Here is a 17482-nt window from a genome sequence, read left to right on the forward strand (position 1 = left end):
AGTAAAATAAAAATACACAAACTGTAGTCATTCTTTCAGCATCCCGAATTGATTCACCTCTCCTCATTTGAGTTGTGCATATGAAAGAATGCTGGCTGAGAACTCATTGGCTACATTACAGGAAATAAGCAGCACTGTAATTCAATAAAACCCCGTTTGTTTAAATGACTTTCCAGTGACAAAGTTTGCTTGTGTTGAATGAGCGCCACACATACCCATCATGACAATACAATTAGGGTAACGTATACACTAGTACAAAATGACAGTAATAGTAAATACATTTTTGGCAATTCTTTTATGTAACTCTTTGAACATAACTATTATGATTTTCATCATAATGTATGCTTGTTGATTAATGACTACTTTTTCCCAAGAACTGTCCACTTGATTCTTGGGTGCACACTGGATGCATTGTGCCTCAGGGAAGGTCACCACTTGGTGCAGCAGCAAGCGGCAGTGCAGTCATAAAGCCAGGAACTTTCATCTTTTTTCAACAGCAGTGCTATGACTCATCTCCAAGCGTTTTTTATTTTTTTGGGGGGGCGGTGGGGCTTCGTCAGTTGTTCTCTTGATGAGTCATCTTGCTCCCGTAGTTTGAAGATCTGTTTATCTCAGTTTGGCCAATCATCCAACGAACTCCCACTGAAGCTGTGAGGAAAGCGTTTCATTGTACATTCAAATGTTCACGAGAGCAGTGTACAGAAAACAAAGAGATACTTAAGAGTCTTGCCACAGAAACCCCACCCCCCTTTTCATTTCTGGCGTGAACATTCCCTGCAACAAAGACTTTAATAACCTATATTTACTCAAGCGTTTGAGGAATTCAAGTACAAATATTGAATTTGAAGTCGCACTTCAACACTAAGGGCACTTTCAGTATTTACTTTGAAATTACAACATAAACACACATAACAGCTATTAGAAGTTCAACTCTCAGGGCAAACTACGGTGGAACCTCTAAGGTCAAAATTTTTTTTTCCCACTATTAGAAAAAAGGAAACAATTGCGTTTAAAAAGTCAATACCTTGGTAACTGTGTACATTTTAAGCAACATTTCAACAGGAGACTCAAGAAATAGTTTAAATATCATCCATCCATTACATCCATCTATCCATACATTTTCTGAGCCGGAGGGAGTGCTGGAGCCTATCCCAGCTGTCAATGGGCAGGAGGCAAGGGACACCCTGAACTGATTGCCAGCCAATCACATTGAGACAAACAGTCGCACTCACAATCACTCATGGGGGAATTTACAGTGTCCAATTAATGTTGAATGTTTTTTGGGATGTGGAAGGAAACTGGAGTGCCCAGAGACAACCCACGCAAGCACAGGGAGAACATGCAAACTCCACACAGGGAGGTCCAGGATTGATCCCGGAACCTCAGAACTGTAAGGCCAACGCTTTCCAACTGAACCACCGTGCCGCCCCGGTTTAAATATCAGTCACTGTTAATTTAAAAAAGAAAAAAAAAAAAGTTAGTGATGGCATGCAAAGGTAAGGTAAACATCTCATGCCACCTAACATTGATAACATAACAGAGATGAGTGGAAAAAATATAAAAATAAGTTAACCACTGTTAATATTAAAAAAAACCCAAAAACTTTGATACCACTTGACGATAACAATGATGAAGCACTCAAGTATTAAGACATCGCTGGAGTGTTCATGTTGCTTTGTCTGGCAGTATGCTCAGCTATCACTTCACGTTCAACATTTTTCTTCCTGTTCTCTCTGTCACAAAGCTCACGTGACCAAAGGCAGAAAACAGGTTTGCAATGTAAGGGCGAGAGCAGTTGTCATGTTAACTTCGGTCAACAGCATAGAGTGATACTGCCAAACTTGCCGGACCCCTCAAATGAAGAAATCAAACTCAAGGCCCGGGGGCCAGATCTGGCCCACCACATGATTTTATGTGGCCCGCAAAGGCAAATCACATGTCAACTTCCATGATTCCTGTTAAAATCTGTGCCAAAATGATATATTTTCATATCATAAATGTCAAGATAATGCAAGCATTTTTGTGCTATCAAACATCAATAGTTGAAAAGTGTACCCTTGATTTCTGATTCCAAAACTAGGTCATAAATTTCATGTGTAAATATAATTTTTAGGGTTTCACAGTCATAACGGCCCTCTGAGGAAATCATAACTAGGGTTACTGACTGACACCTGAATTACTGTATTTCTCATTCCATTCCGTAATATTAGCCAATAGTGTATTCAGACAAATGGGGACGCATACAACATACTCTTGCAAACATTTTTCTTTTTAAGTTTCACTTCAAATCTTTCCTGCAATTGATGGCGTTTGACCATTGTATGACTTGAGAGGTCCCACTGTATTCAAAACGTTCCCATGCCTCAACGGCGTCACCCCTACGAGTGTCTTTCAAAAAAATAAAGGAACTTACATTACAAGGTGTTCAAATCTGCTGCGTTGCAAAACAAAGAGGAGGAGGTTAAATGCAGGGACCCTTCAAACCGGGTGATGTCCCTGTGGCTTACTCAAGAGCGAAACCAACCTGCAGTGCAGAGCACCACTGATGCCAATATAGTCACCACGGACCCTGAAATGATGAGCTGTACAAGGAGCAGGCCCAGTGGGTACAGGAGCAGGCAGGACCAGAACAACCAGTTGATCAATGACCAGGGGCGGCATGGAGGGCTCACTGTGGGGCCGGGGTATCGTCCCGTCTGCACGTAGCCCTCTTGAAAACTGTCCTGCACATGCATACATACAAATAAAGTTCAAGAAGTAACTATAAATTTGTCACAATTAATGATATTTTCAACTCAACAAAACAGCTACTTTTGTAGTAGTACAAAATATATAGAAAATTCCAAGAATGATATAGATTGTAAAAGGGATTCATTACAATGCATAGCATTTTATTACTTTTTTTTTGAAAGCAGTAAAGAACCTGTTTACAACTTGCTTTTTATAGAAAAGGGAACTTATCTCCACCCCACCCCAAATGGTAATTTTTGGTCATTCCGTTTTGTTAATACACCATGTGAGCACCTACTCAATGTGCAAAGTGGTTTTTACCTTCAGTCTTCACAAATGGAGCCCCATTTCTTGTTTTGTTCGCGGTATTACACAAAGAACTGCGGTTAAAATCCATTCAAATTTTATGCAAATGCTGATAAAAAAAATATGATTTCCTTATCTTTTTTTCCAACCTTCCAACCCCTAAATAAAAAATAAATTAAAAAAAAAATAAAAATCACAGCTCCATCATCTTTCACCATCCTCTGTAAAGAGGACATTTCAACCTTGGCAGATATCTCTGCTTCAACTACAGCTAATTCAGTTTTGTCATGTATTTTTTTAATTTATTTTTAATCACAGCAGTTGCTTTTTGCAGTATTTTGGCACACTGTGAGAGGAAATTCTTGGCTATCAGATATGCTCACATCAATGAAAAAAATAAAGGCAGGGAAAGAAAGCCCCTCCCTAAACCAAAAGACAAGATCCTTCTCTTTTCGAAGTACTTCACCACCTTTTCTTGGTAGAGTTTGTGGAGCCAATCGGCGCACTCTGATTCGTCTTCTGGGATCCGCTCCAGTGGGATTCTCCTGCAAGCAAGCAGGGAAATGGCAACTCTCAGTTACACGATGATCATGTATGTGATAACGGACACTGCGGCGGCAAAAAGCAGTACCTCACATACAAATCTGCGTGGTATTTCTTTCCGTTGAGGATTCCCAGCAGAGTCGGCGTTTGGTTGTTTCTGAAGTTGAGAGTGGAATCGTACACAGCTGCGACTATGCAGAGAGAGAAAAGCAATGCTTTCAAATGTGCACTCACTTGCACATGATTGTGACCAGAAAAAAAAAAAGCAGTACGCAATGGTGAAAATACACTCACCGGTTCCTCTCAGGTTTTGAACAGTGACCCAGAAGCCTTTGGTTCTTGGTAGAAGATGATACTTGAGTTTGGGCAAACCTTTGGTCTCGGCCACCTGCATGCTGATCTGGTGCTTCTTTGGGGTGAAGCGAGTTCCTTCACAGTAAAGCAAAAACTAGCACAGGGAAATTTTTTTTAATCATTTTTTTTTTTTACCCCAAGGTCTTAACCACTGCTAACGCTATGTTACACATACCCAATAGTTTTCAGGATAGTCCCTCAGGTTCTGAAGACTTTCAGCAACTGTCTTTCTGTCCTCTTCCCACTTCCTCTTGCAGAAAACGATCTCCAGGAAGTACCACATCCAACCAATGACAGGAATGTATGCCAACTCTTTTTTGGCAAGAACTTTGGAACTCTGAAAAACATCCAAATCACATTGAAGAAGCACATTCCTTTAGGACAGGGGTGTCAAACTCATTTTTCTCGCAGGCCACATTGTTGTTCCAGTTTTCCTCAGAGGACCGTTATGACTGTGGAAGAAAAATATGTACTCATCTCATCATATTTAAATAATCAATTTATGAACTAGTTTTGGAATCAGAAATCAAGGGTAATGTGTTTTTCAACTATTCACGTTTGGTAACATAAAAATGCTTGTAATAGCTCAACTTTATCATATATGATATATGACAATTTGAAATTTTGGTACAGATTTTTACAAGAATCATAGAAATTGATACTCTAGATTTGGCTTCGCGGGCCACATGAAATCATGTGGAAAGGCAGATCCGGCCCCCGGGCCTTGAGTTTGACACATGTGCGTTTGGAGTACTCGAGGACCTCAAGGAAAGGTGTGTCAGCTTGAGAGAAATACCACAGACACACAAATGTGTTACTCTGACGTTAACTATATTTTTCAATGGCAAAATGGAGTCTGGGAAGAGAGTTTACATTTGCTTATGATGTTGACACAGTCACAAGAAAAGCTACCCTTTAGTTTTGATGATCTTTTATAAATCTTGAATCGGATTATAGTTAGCCCATAATTTAAGTGAGAATGTACAAAATTTTCTTTGCGTTAACAACTGTATTTTTTTATATGATGGTCACAAACATATCGACACAAAGTTTTCGATACCCTGCAACAACATACATTCAGACATGGATTACCCAAATCTTTTCAGCTCGCTTTGGTTCATCCCCAGAATCCAAACTGATTCAAATATTTTTTTTAATTGCATCATCTTCTACTTTGCATAAACAGATGGAAGAAACTCATTGCCAAGAAAGTGTCTGTTTGACAATCAGTAAAGTAGCACACATTTGACTGTAACCCATGAGTCACCAACAAAGCATATGCAAATTACACAATATTTGTTAAGTTAGGCCTGTTTTAACATTTTTTCGGGGGGTGCAGAATCCAAAACTGATCTGTTATTCTCTATCGCGTCAGATTTTTAACTATCTTTCTTTCTTAAACAGAAAGTGAAAAATTCTGTAGTCAAAACATGTGCTTGTTTTATAAAACTTTCTAAATATTGACATACAAAGAAATATGAAAGAAACAGGCATGACTGGAATGTTTATTTAACACGTTTAACCTTGTGTTTTACAAAGCATAGGGCACAAATCCCCTTAATTCCTACTCTGCGAGATGTCTGTTTGCAGAAATGAAGTGTTTGCAGCTCACCTATTGTGCGCCGCACACACCTCTCACCACAGAGTCTCCATTGTGGCTGCACAAACACGTTGCCACGTCGCTGGAGATGAGTCCAATTGTAATCAGCTGGCAAGTCGTACTACAGCTAATCAGTGGAATTTTGCTTAGCTGGAGGGTGAACTGTGGAGAAAAAAAACTTGATGTGCTCCAAAAAATAAACGACCGCAATTTTGGAATCAGCACGCCAGTCAGCACGAAAATCCCTCTGAGGGTTTTTTTTTTTTCCAAACTGTTACTCAGTGCGATTGTTAATAATTAGAGAAATCAGCAGTTTTTTTTACAGGTTATCACAAATTATTCAGAACATTTGTCATTCTAGAAGTGTGTATCAAACCGGTAGGCCTTAACTTTAAAGGGGAAATCCAGTGCATGCATTAACAGTGTATCCAATAGCTCATGTAATATGTACCCTATTTTGACAATGTGATGTTAAATCCTCTCTCATTTAATAGTGTTTTGAGAAGATTTTGTCGACAATTACGAATTTTCAGGGGCGCTGCCATTTTCGCGAGTCACGTGATTTATGTGGGCATATGTGACATGTACCGTGCTGTTCCAAACGCTGGATTACATGGGACACCATTATGCCCTTTTATCCTCATCTGATGAAGAAATAGCAGTATCGGTTGATCGGGAAGATGGAGGAATACTTCCATATAGATTTGAAATCAGCACTGGGCATAATGGTGTCCCATGTAATCGAGTGTTTGGAACGGCACAGTACACTTCCCATATGCCCACGTACATCTTCTCAAAACACTATTAAATGAGAGAGGATTTAGCATCACATTGTCAAAATAGGGTACATATTACATGACCTATTGGATACACTGTTCATGCAAAGCTCTGGATTTTTCCTTTAACCAGTATCCAAAAAGTATCTCTCGTTTCCAAAAAGGTTGGTGACTCTTGTGCCAAGTTAATAAAAATAAATATATGACCGAATCTTAGGTGGGACATTCTGCATTAGAGAGTATGTATGAAGGATATTACAGAATACAAAATATACCGCACGGCTTTTTCGGTAGACTCTTACCCCAAGAACTCCGAATCGCTCACAGAAGGTCCAACCACACAGGAAGTCAATCTCAAAACTGTGGTTGAGAACCACGATAGCGTTTTCTTTTCCGTACAAAGGGTAAGACTTTGGGTCTGTATAGAGGCTGCATTCGGTTCCAGACCACCACTCCAATGCTGCTACCAGCTCTATGAGAGGATATAGACCAGTAAAATTTGTGAGCGAGGTGATTTTTCACTTCTCACCAGGGTGATTGATGCCAGTACTCACGGCTGGAGATGCAATAGGATAATCTGCAGTTGACCTTTCGGGCCAGCTGCTTGTCGAGCAGCCACAGGGGGAGTGTGCATAACTGCAACAGGTTGATGATGAGGCCGCTGACCAGGAACACGTAGCAGATGATCAGGTGGCTCAGGAAGTGGCTTTTCAGCAGCTGCGCCAGGCTCATTATTCTGGAGTATTTCAACATCTTGTATAGTTGGGGCAAGTACTGTATAGCCACGCAAATCCATCACAATACGCCTGTCAGTTCCCTTGTTCAGTGGGTTGTTTCATTTGGAGGCAGTTTGTCAATTTTGGATTGCAAAAAAGTCTGATTGCGAGAACTTCATGTGTGGCCTTAAAATAATCGGGGAGGTTAGGCCAACACCACTTTTGTTTACTACTATAGCAACCGTTGCAACATACCACCACCCACTCAAGAAGGGAATAACACACAACAGTAGTATGAGATGAAAAAAAAAAGTGATTACTCACCCACGTCAGCCAACAGCGCAAACTACCTTGCTTCTTACGTGCGCCCGAAAGCTGCCACCAACCTCTCCAAGCTGAGGTGAGAAAAAAAAAAAAACAAGAAAACAACACAGTTTATATTACAGATTCACCGCCCTTGAATATCTTGTTCTTCTCCTTATTCAAGGCAGTTGAACGTGGGCGTGGAGGCGCGACTTAACAGTTCGTCCGTGGCAGCTGCAAAGTCGTTCTTCCTACCACTCCCATTTGACAGCCACGCCTGCAGCACCAAAGCCCAGAAACCACTGGAAGTGGTCTGTCCTCCTTCGTTTGGAGAACTGCCGCCTCCGAAGATCGTCTATGCAGTCAAAAGTACACGGCCACGGTCAAAATCTGACAGTGGAACCAGCACCGATTGTGACATATTAAACATAACATACTTTCATTAACATAATAGTAAATCCAAAATTGCGTAGTCGTGAGTGAAATTGATATTTCTTTTGTTGTCCTCATAGTTGGAGCTTGCTAAATCGACGCACAAAAGAGGAAAAGGTTTTTTGGGCAATCGTGATGCGCATGCCTACTGCTGGTCTTTAGTGCAATAAATATATGGCTTGCAACATCAAAAAAAATATTATTGTACTACGCAGTTTGATTAGACTAGACTCGGTTTTTCTTACATTGAACGTTTATAAAGTAGCTGCACTGACAAACTTTGAATTTGTTGGCGTACAGTGACCTCTAGTGGTGGGTGGTACACGTACAGTACAGCAAAACTCAAATTGCTGCCATAGCTATATATCCATCCATCCATCCATTTCTTTGCCGCTTATCCTCACGAGGGTCGCGGGGAGTGCTGGAGCTCATCAGAGCAGTCAACGGGCAGGAGGCAGGTTACACCCTGAACTGGTTGCCAACCAATCGCAGGGCACATAGAGACGAACAGTCGGACTCATAATCCCACCTAGGGGCAATTTAGAGTGTCATGTTGCATGTTTTTGGGATGTGGGAGGAAACGCAAGCACAGGGAGAACATGAAAACTCCACACAGGTGGAATCCAGGTCCTCAGAACTGTGAGGCCAACACTTTACCAGCTGATCCACTGTGCCGCCCAAAGCTATACAATAAAATTAAATTGTACGCGAGTGGTTTTCAAGTAGTACCTCAAAAATATTCAGCGCTGCAAGTAACAACATCATGAAAAAAATAAAAATATTGTAATGTATTTGGCCCAAGTGTTAGTTTTAGTGAAATACACGGCTTGAAAATAAAAAATATATATATATGCTTTTTGGGCAGGGGTTGCAAATTTGCAACAGGTTTAATATAATTGAAAATTTTAAATCCAGAATATCATTTTCTGAAAGTATCAGATTTTTCTCTCTGCAAAATTTGATTTGGTCCAGAGAGGGTTAAATAATGATTTAGTTCAAATGTATTGTACATGACTGCAAAATTGTACTTAAATATTTAAAAACACAGTTCTTAAAGATTAAATGCAACTGTATTGTACTGTCTTCAAGTGTTAAACACAACTCAAATGCACTTGCTGCTGTAGGTGAAGCATAGAAAATGCACTTTAAATAAGTATACAAAAATGCACTGTCTTGTTCATTTTCAAGTTCCACTAGGCTCTGTACAGAGCTACAGGTTTCATGTAATGTTTGACAAAATTTAAAGTTTTCAATGTTGTTAATTTTATATTTGTGATTCTTTTCACATGCCATGTAATTGTATACCACCACCAGTGGTACTTGGGCCGGACTTTGGGAATCACTGCTATAGTGCATATAATTGCTGCAAAAACAAATTATATATATATATATATATATATATATATATATATATATATATATATATAATATATATATATATATATATATATATATATACATATATATATATCATGATGCAATATAAAAATTCAAATAAATGGATGGATAAACTAACTTGTATTTTGCAAAGCCATGAATTTGATTGCATATTTGCATGTTTTTGTTTTTAAATGTGGCTGTTTCAAAGAAAGCACAAGGTATTGGCTGTCAGACAGCTAAAACGGGCCTTATAATGCACACTAGTTTAATTTACAAGATCCCTTTTTATAGGTAGCATGCTGCTTCACTACTTCTGGTCTTTATCACCAAATAACTCTGACGAGAGAGTATTGACGAGTGCGACAAGGTCTAACAGTCTGTAAAAAAATATCCTTGCAATAAAAAAATCGTTGCATTACAATGAAAACACATAGCTATATTAGTTATATTAACGTTGATTTCACAAATCCACCAAAAGTTTTCTGCCTCCAAAAAGCAACGTACAAAAGCATTTCCAGTCCAGTACTACCTACAAGACACCACTAGGTGACGGTGTTGCTCTGGCAACATCTTCCTGTTCCTGTTCCTAAACTCGCAAGTCTCGTCAACTTGCTTTCAGAGTGTGAGTAGTTTTCTGGAATTTGCTTCGATTATTTCAACTATCCAGTGGTTAAACTATTTTTGCACAACATCAAAATGTTACTTATTACAACGTATCCTGAAAACCTGATGAAAACTTTCTTGTGGCAATTAAATGAGCAAATGAATTTCTTCTTCTTTTCCTTTCGGCTTGTCCCGTTAGGCGTCGCCACAGCGTGTCATGTTTTGCCATCTTAGCCTATCTCCTGCATCTTCCTCTCTAACCCCAACTGCCCTCATGTCTTCCCTCACCACATCCATAAACCTTCTCTTTGGTCTTCCTCTCGCTCTTTTGCCTGGGAGCTCCATCCTCAGCATCCTTCTACCAATATACTCACTCTCTCAGCCTCTGAACATGTCCAAACCATCGAAGTCTGCTCTCTCGAATCTTGTCTCCAAAACCATCCAGCTTTGGCCGTCCCTCGAATGAGCTCATTTCTAATCCTATCCAACCTGGTCACTCCGAGCGAGAACCTCAACATCTTCATTTCTGCCACCTCCAGTTCAGCTTCCTGTTGTTTCTTCAGTGCCACCGTCTCTAATCCGTACATCATAGCCGGCCTCACCACTGTTTTGTAAACTTTGCCCTTCATCCTAGCAGACACTCTTCTGTCACATAACACACCAGACACCTTTCGCCAGCTGTTCCAACCTGCTTGGACCCGTTTCTTCACTTCCTGACCACACTCTCCATTGCTCTGTATTGTTGACCCCAAGTATTTGAAGCTATCGCTATCTCTTCTCCCTGTAGCCTCACTCTTCCCCCTCCACCTTTCTCATCCACGCACATATATTCTGTTTTACTTTGGTTAATCTTCATTCCTCTCCTTTCCAGTGCATCTCTCCATCTTTCTAATTGTTCCTCCGCCTGCTCCTTGCTTTCACTGCATATCACAATATCATCTGCGAACATCATGGTCCAAGGGGATTCCAGTCTAACCTCATCTGTCAGCCTATCCATTACCACTGCAAACAGGAAGGGGCTCAGAGCTGATCCCTGATGCAGTCCCACCTCCACCTTAAATTCCTCTGTCACACCTAAGGCACCTCACCATTGTTCTGCTACCATCATACATGTCCTGTACTATTTTAACATACTTCTCTGCCACACCAGACTTAGGCATGCAGTGCCACAGTTCCTCTCTTGGTACTCTGTCATAGGCATTCTCTAGATTCACAAAGACACAATGTAGCTCCCTCTGACCTTCTTTGTATTTTTCCACAAGCATCAACAAGCCAAATAATGCATCTGTGGTACACTTTCTAGGCATGAAACCATACTGTTGCTCGCAGATGCTTACTTACTTCTGTCCTGAGTCTAGCCTCCACTACCTTTTCTCATAACTTCATTGTGTGGCTCATCAACATTATTCCTCTATAGTTCCCACAGCTCTCATCATCGCCTTTGTTCTTACAAATGGGAATTAGCGCACTTTTCCGCCATTCTTCAGGCATCTCCTCACCCGCTAGTATTCTGTTGAATAAGTTGTTCAAAAACTCCAAAGCTACCTCTCCAAATTGCTTCCATACCTCTACGGTATGTCATCAGGACCAACTGCCTTTCCAGTTTTCATCCTTTGTAGTGCCTTTCTGACTTCCCCCTTAGTAATCATTTCCACTTCCTGGTCCTTCACTCTTGCCTCTACAACTCTTCCTTCTCTCTCATTTTCTTCATTCATCAACTTCTCAAAGTATTCTCTCCATCTATTTAGCACACTACTGGCACCAGTCAACACATTTCCATCTCTATCCTTAATCACCCTGACCTGCTGCACATCCTCCCCATCTCTATCCCTCTGTCTGGCCAACCTGTAGAGATCCTTTTCTCCTTCTTTCGTGTCCAACCTGGTGTACATGTCTTCATATGCCTCTTGTTTAGCCTTTGCCACCTTTACCTTTGCCCTACGTCGCATCTCGATGTACTCCTTTCGCCTCTCCTCAGTCCTCTCAGTATCCCACTTCTTCTCGCTATCTCTTTCCTTGTATGACTCCCTGTATTTTGGGGTTCCACCACCAAGTCTCCTTCTCCCCTTTCCTACCAGATGACACACCAAGTACTCTCCTGCCTGTCTCTCTGATCACCTTGGCTGTCGTCGTCCAGTCTTCCGGGAGCTTCGGTTGTCCATCGAGAGCCTGTCTCACCTCTTTCCGGAAGGCCACACACAACATTCTTCCTTTCTCAGCTTCCACCACATGGTTCTCTGCTCTACCTTTGTCTTCTTAATCTTCCTACCCACCACCAGAATCATCCTACATACTACCATCCTATGCTGTCGAGCTACACTCTCCCCTACCACTACTTTACAGTCAGTAACCTTCTTCAGATACATCGTCTGCACAAAATATAATCTACCTGCGTGGTTCTACCTCCGCTCTTGTAGGTCACTATATGTTCCTCCCTCTTCTGGAAATAAGTGTTCACTACAGCCATCTCCATCCTTTTTGCAAAGTCCACCACCATCTGCCCTTCAAAGTTCCTTTCATGGATGCCGTACTTACCCATCACTTCATCATCGCCCCTGTTTCCTTTACCAATATGTCCATTACAATCTGCACCAATCACAACTCTCTCGCTGTCTGGGATGCTCAGAACTACTTCATCTAGTTCCTTCCAGAATTTCTCTTTCAACTCTAGGTCACATCCTACCTGTGGTGCATAGCCGCTAACCACATTATACATAACACCCTCAATTTCAAATTTTAGTCTCATCACTCGATCTGATACTCTTTTCACCTCCAAGACATTCTTAGCCAGCTCTTCCTTTAAAATAACCCCTACTCCATTTCTCTTCCCATCTACTCCGTGGGTTAGAATAATTTAAACCCTGCTCCCAAACTTCTAGCCTTACTACCTTTCCACCTGCTCTCTTGGATGCACAGAATATCAACCTTTCTCCTAATCATCATGTCAACCAACTCCTGTGCTTTTCCTGTCATAGTCCCAACATTCAAAGTCCCTACACTCAGTTGTAGGCTCTGTGCATTCCTCTTTTTCTTCTGACGCTGGATCCGGTTTCCTCCTCTTCTTTGTCTTCGACCCACAGTAGCTGAATTTCCACCGACGCCCTGCAGGTTAGCAGTGCCGGGGGCGGGCGTTGTTAACCCGGGCCACGACCGATCCGGTATGGGATTCTTTAGATGAACGCTCATATTTGTTTGGCACAGTTTTTACGCCGGATGCCCTTCCTGACGCAACCCTCTGCATTTATCCGGGCTTGGGACCGGCCTACAGATTGCACTGGTTTGTGCCCCCATAGGGCTGCATTAGCAAATGAATTTACTTGCCATTATTTATTCAAGGGGAACACGAAGCCTGTCCCAGCTGACTTCAGATTTGCTGTTGACTAGTGAGGAGATCAAAATTTTGATGTAAATTTTAATTAAAAATGAGGCATAAAATGACATCTAATATTTTAAATAAGATTAGATTAAAACATACTTCTCAATTAAAAAAAAAAATGCACCAAAATCCGTTTTTGAAGACAAACAATTCTGAAATGTTAACCCAAATAAATTGTACTTAAAAGTTAAATGCAACTGAACTGTACTTTAAAAATGTATTGTACTGAATTATAATTGTTTTTTTTTTTCAGAAACTGTAACAGTTTGAACATTTAACTCAGAGGGAGTCAAAGTCTCACGAGTGGTACTCGTACCCCATTTTGAAAATGAAAGCCATAGAAAATAGAGGAAAAGAAATTAATTGGAATCACGTGGAAAAACGCTCGTGTAGATTTACATACATTTAACTTTAATGCAACCAGCACAATTATTAATTCCTCAACATCAGTACAAATGTGAGCACGAAAAGTCTTCTCTGTGCGCTGTGGTCGACGCCCAAGGAAACCATCTTTTGCTCTGAGTCAGCTGGTATGGGTTCAAGATAACCTGGGACTTTGGAAGGTTGGAGGGTGTCGTGTATGTTTTAAAGCTGTGTATTATGGCAAAATGATATAAATCGGCACCACTCTCCAACAAAGTCACTTTCACGATGTGATATCCCCTGTTGTTCTTCTGCACTGAGAGATACAAGATGATACATGTCTGAGCACCACACTTGAGTTTTGCTATATTATATTCCAGCTCTGTTATCTATTTAAGACTTAAATCAAGTAGAAAGGTAATAAAACGTTATGTGTAAAAGTCTCCTTGTCGGCAACTAAAGACCGCATGTCGAAAATATGGAGATGAACAGAACAGTAGACATTGTACTTCTTTGACGCACGGGCAAGAAAACGTACTTTCATCTCCCTTGCGTCGCAGACATGATGAGCTTTGATTGTGTTGCTTGGGAGATGTCAATGTGACTCAAGTACATAGAGTACCGCAGTATAAACACACACAAATGCGCAAACAGATCTTCAATTATATTTCATGATCGTACCCACTGTAATAGTAAAACAATGACTCTCCTCTCATGTTCAGTAAATCTATTCATGACAATATTACCCACATAAAGCCGTTGACGAGTTTGATTAATAGCGGAACTAAGCAAAAGTTCAGGGTGTGTGACTAACACTTAGGTAACCTGTGCCATGTGCTGAAATTATCAGAATTTTTTTTTTAAATTTGGATGATTGGTAATCTCGTGAAACATCTGGTGAAAAGATGGAGAAAGAGTTATAGTTAAGATTCTTGTTTGTCACCCTTTTCAGTGTCAAGAAAAAAAAAATCTACTTAGTCAGTCCTCTTTTACTCATTCGCGGAAAGGAATGTATAACCCTTATAAAAATTACTACAGAAGACAACCCCCTCCCCTCCCCCCCAATAATCCTGATGCAACTGCCCACGGCCAACATCTCAGAGCCAGGGAGCTCTATCATTTTGGCGGCGCATCACAGGAGGGAGTTGGATGAGCACCATGTATAAAAAAAAATCACTGGGAGGTTTTAAGTGACATCGCTTCACAAGTATGCGTTAATAGACCTTATCTACTTGTGTCCAACGCTGGTCTAACCCCTTCATTATTTCCACAATTCACCACGAAAATAAATAGGTTCAATCCAAAATGGTGTCATTAATCCCCATTTTCTTGTCAATCTGTGTCCAATTCACCAACAAACAAATCTGGTTATGAAGTTTAAATTGGGGTTATCTGGCTTTCTGGCGTAATTTCTGAAATGCCATATAACCTGTGGAGTTTATCTGATTGTTGCCTTCTCTCAACCTTTGAACACTCATTTTCAACTGTTCAGTGTTTCATTGATTTTTTGTACAGTTTATTGTTCTCTAACAAGGAGCTGAATGGCAAAATTCAAGTGGTTCAATGAGAATTATTTTGACATCGTGAGACCAAAACGAGGGAGGATCACTGGATTGACCACATGGAGAGCATTGATGGCGTGGTGGTAAACTCGGCTATTTTCCGTGGGTGCAGTCACTCCATTTGGAAATGCAGAATTTTTGTTAGATTGTTTTTATTTGATGTAATTCAATTGTTCAGGTGTACCCAAAGTAATTTCTCATGTATCAGCGTGTGGTCTGTGTGTTCCAGGAGGGAAAACAGCAGCTCGATATTTGATGCAAATTATGTGGCATACATTCAACATGAAGGGAACTGACCTGCAGAAATTAAACCGATCCCCATCATGGAAAATGAGCACTCGTTCAGGTGAGCATCAGTTAATCAGGCACGAGAAGTGATTGTATTATTTCTGATGGTGGCTAATTGGAACGTCATCGAGTGATATTTTTCTGAGTGCAAAGTCAGATAAATCTAATATTAAGGGGGCTTGCAGCAACGTGCACTGCCTGGCTTTGTTTTCTACGAGGTTACTGCAAGGCCAAGACTTCATAAACTGATTTAATGAGACCAAATGTGTCTGCTCTCAGTTTCACACAAACCTTAGTGGAAACAAGCCTCCATTTGACACCACAATCTCTTATTTCCTTTTGCTTTTAAGAAAACGTACAATACTTAAGTGACTTCTGTCTTTCTTGTATTATTTTCCACACGGTACCTTCAACCCTCGCTACTGCAAGGGTTAGTGACCAAAACTTGCAGTGAACAGCAAAAAGATGCAAATATGTAATCGAGGTTCCTCCCTAAAAATGTTAATAATCACCTATATTTAAGTTCAGCCCCTGAACATACTCCAAACCGTGATCTCGAAATAACTTAATATCATTTCAACCTCTAGGTTTCAATCAAATGAAAAATAGCATGCTGGTAACTGCGTGTGCCTCCTTTTGCTGAGTGATGATGTATTCTTATGGGACAGAAACTTGACGGTGGTGTGTGGTGCACATCCTGGACCCGTTTTAAAAAATATGATAAACATGGCCTACAAAGATAACACATTTCTGTTTAAAAAAAATCTTTTGAAAAACTATCAGAACAAATCGGAGGTCAAGCAGTCTGTTCAACCTCAGGGGTCATCACCGTAGTGCTCAAAGAATACATTTTATTACGTGTTCTTTTCCACATTGCGAATATGAGCAAAGGATCAAAAATGTGATTACTACTACATGTTGGGAAACTCTTCCCTCATTTGCTTCTACTCCAACTGAACTGAAAACCCCTTTACAGTATTTGTCATGTCTTAGAGGTTGATTTTCTCTTCACTGGGCTTGCGTGTTACGGGAGCTCGACTTGCGGTCTCAACATTTTGACAACTCTGCTTCGTCAGGCGCCCGAAGACTGGCATAAGCAGTGGATATTTTCCCAGTGACTACAGGGACTCATGCCTTGAAACAAATGACTTATTTGATTCCGAGTGACAGATTCACTTCTTTTCTTTGGCAGGCGCCGAAATCACTTTGTTCAGCAGCACCAACGGTCAACTTGTCAAAGCGGCCGGTGGGAACAGTACATTCTGATTTCACTCAGATTCTGTGAAATAGCAAAATGCAGAGTTTCCTGTGAGTGAGTGCTGCCTGTTTCATCCCAATAATGTTCCCACATGGGAGAAAATGGATGGAATGTTGGCTGTTCATTGCTCAAGCATTTAATTTTAAAAGACACTTAGTGTACATGAGCATGAATGCAAGTCTGGCGCATTTGGCAAAAAACATACCGCAGTTTTACCGGGAATACACTATAGAGAATCCACTTCAAACCTGTTGTGTTCAGTCGCCATTTTAGAAGATTGTGGGAGATGCCAACTGTTGCTAAGGGGGGCGGAGCCTGACGGTCACCAGTGGGAAAGGTCCATTGGACACTGTAAATTGCCCGTATGTGTTATTGTGAGTGTGGCTGTTTGTCTCAATTTGCCCTGCGATTGGGTGGCAACCACTTCAGGGTGTACCCCGCCTCCTGCCCGTTGACAGCTGGGATAGGCTCCAGCACTCCCCGCGACCCTTGTAAGGATAAGCGGTAAGAAAATGGATGGATGAATTTAAGTAATGAATCAAGGAAAACCATGAATTATTAATATTATTGTAAATTTACTATTACCTTGTTGCCTGAAAGCCATTTGTTACATTTATGATTGTTCTGTCCGTCTGTTCCTCAAAAGACACTCCAGTGGTGCCTACCCCCCTCCCCCCAAAAAAGGAAGAAATCATGGAAAAGGGAAAATTGACATGAAGCTGAGAAAGACTGTCAGCGGAATAATATGTGAAGCTACCTTGAACCGCCGGTTGGTATTTCCCACCTCTCTGTGGATAGAGAGGAAATTCAAACATCCAATTTAAAACGTGAGGGTTGCGTACAGTTGTACTTATTTTTATGTATTTATCTCGGTGCTGTTATAAGTCACATG

The 17482-nt window shown here is 40.9% G+C and overlaps 1 protein-coding gene across 5 annotated transcripts; it reads right to left on the reverse strand.

The window, feature by feature from the left end:
- Positions 1 to 276: 276 nt before the first annotated feature.
- Positions 277 to 7696, reverse strand: agpat4 (1-acylglycerol-3-phosphate O-acyltransferase 4 (lysophosphatidic acid acyltransferase, delta)). 5 transcript variants are annotated; one of them, XM_061837851.1, is made up of 10 exons: positions 7350 to 7693; positions 6864 to 7045; positions 6612 to 6781; positions 4109 to 4270; positions 3874 to 4027; positions 3668 to 3770; positions 3506 to 3581; positions 2525 to 2723; positions 2414 to 2431; positions 277 to 648 (listed from the first exon to the last, which is right to left on the reverse strand). In XM_061837851.1, exons 2-9 carry the CDS (start codon positions 7039 to 7041, stop codon positions 2415 to 2417), a joined length of 1059 nt encoding a protein of 352 aa, XP_061693835.1. In that variant the 5' UTR covers positions 7042 to 7045; positions 7350 to 7693; the 3' UTR covers positions 277 to 648; position 2414. The 5 variants fall into 5 exon arrangements, with proteins under 5 accessions (XP_061693835.1, XP_061693834.1, XP_061693832.1 ...); XM_061837850.1 differs by having other exon boundaries at positions 2414 to 2434; XM_061837848.1 differs by lacking the exon at positions 2414 to 2431 and having other exon boundaries at positions 7350 to 7420; positions 7547 to 7685.
- Between the last annotated feature and the right edge of the window lie 9786 nt (positions 7697 to 17482).

Source organism: Syngnathoides biaculeatus, chromosome 12 (assembly GCF_019802595.1).
Source record: "Syngnathoides biaculeatus isolate LvHL_M chromosome 12, ASM1980259v1, whole genome shotgun sequence".
Taxonomy (NCBI): domain Eukaryota; kingdom Metazoa; phylum Chordata; class Actinopteri; order Syngnathiformes; family Syngnathidae; genus Syngnathoides; species Syngnathoides biaculeatus.

What these genes read in the sequence shown, in the direction of transcription:
- agpat4 (XM_061837847.1), bottom strand. Translation starts at nt 7,041, where the DNA reads ATGAGCCTGGCGCAGCTGCTGAAAAGCCACTTCCTGAGCCACCTGATC. An exon ending in AGCGATTCGGAGTTCTTGGG is followed by an intron (nt 4,271 to 6,611) that starts GTAAGAGTCTAC and finishes GATGTTTTTCAG; the next exon opens with AGTTCCAAAGTTCTTGCCAA. An exon ending in ACAAACTCTACCAAGAAAAG is followed by an intron (nt 2,724 to 3,505) that starts GTGGTGAAGTAC and finishes ATGCATGTGCAG; the next exon opens with GACAGTTTTCAAGAGGGCTA.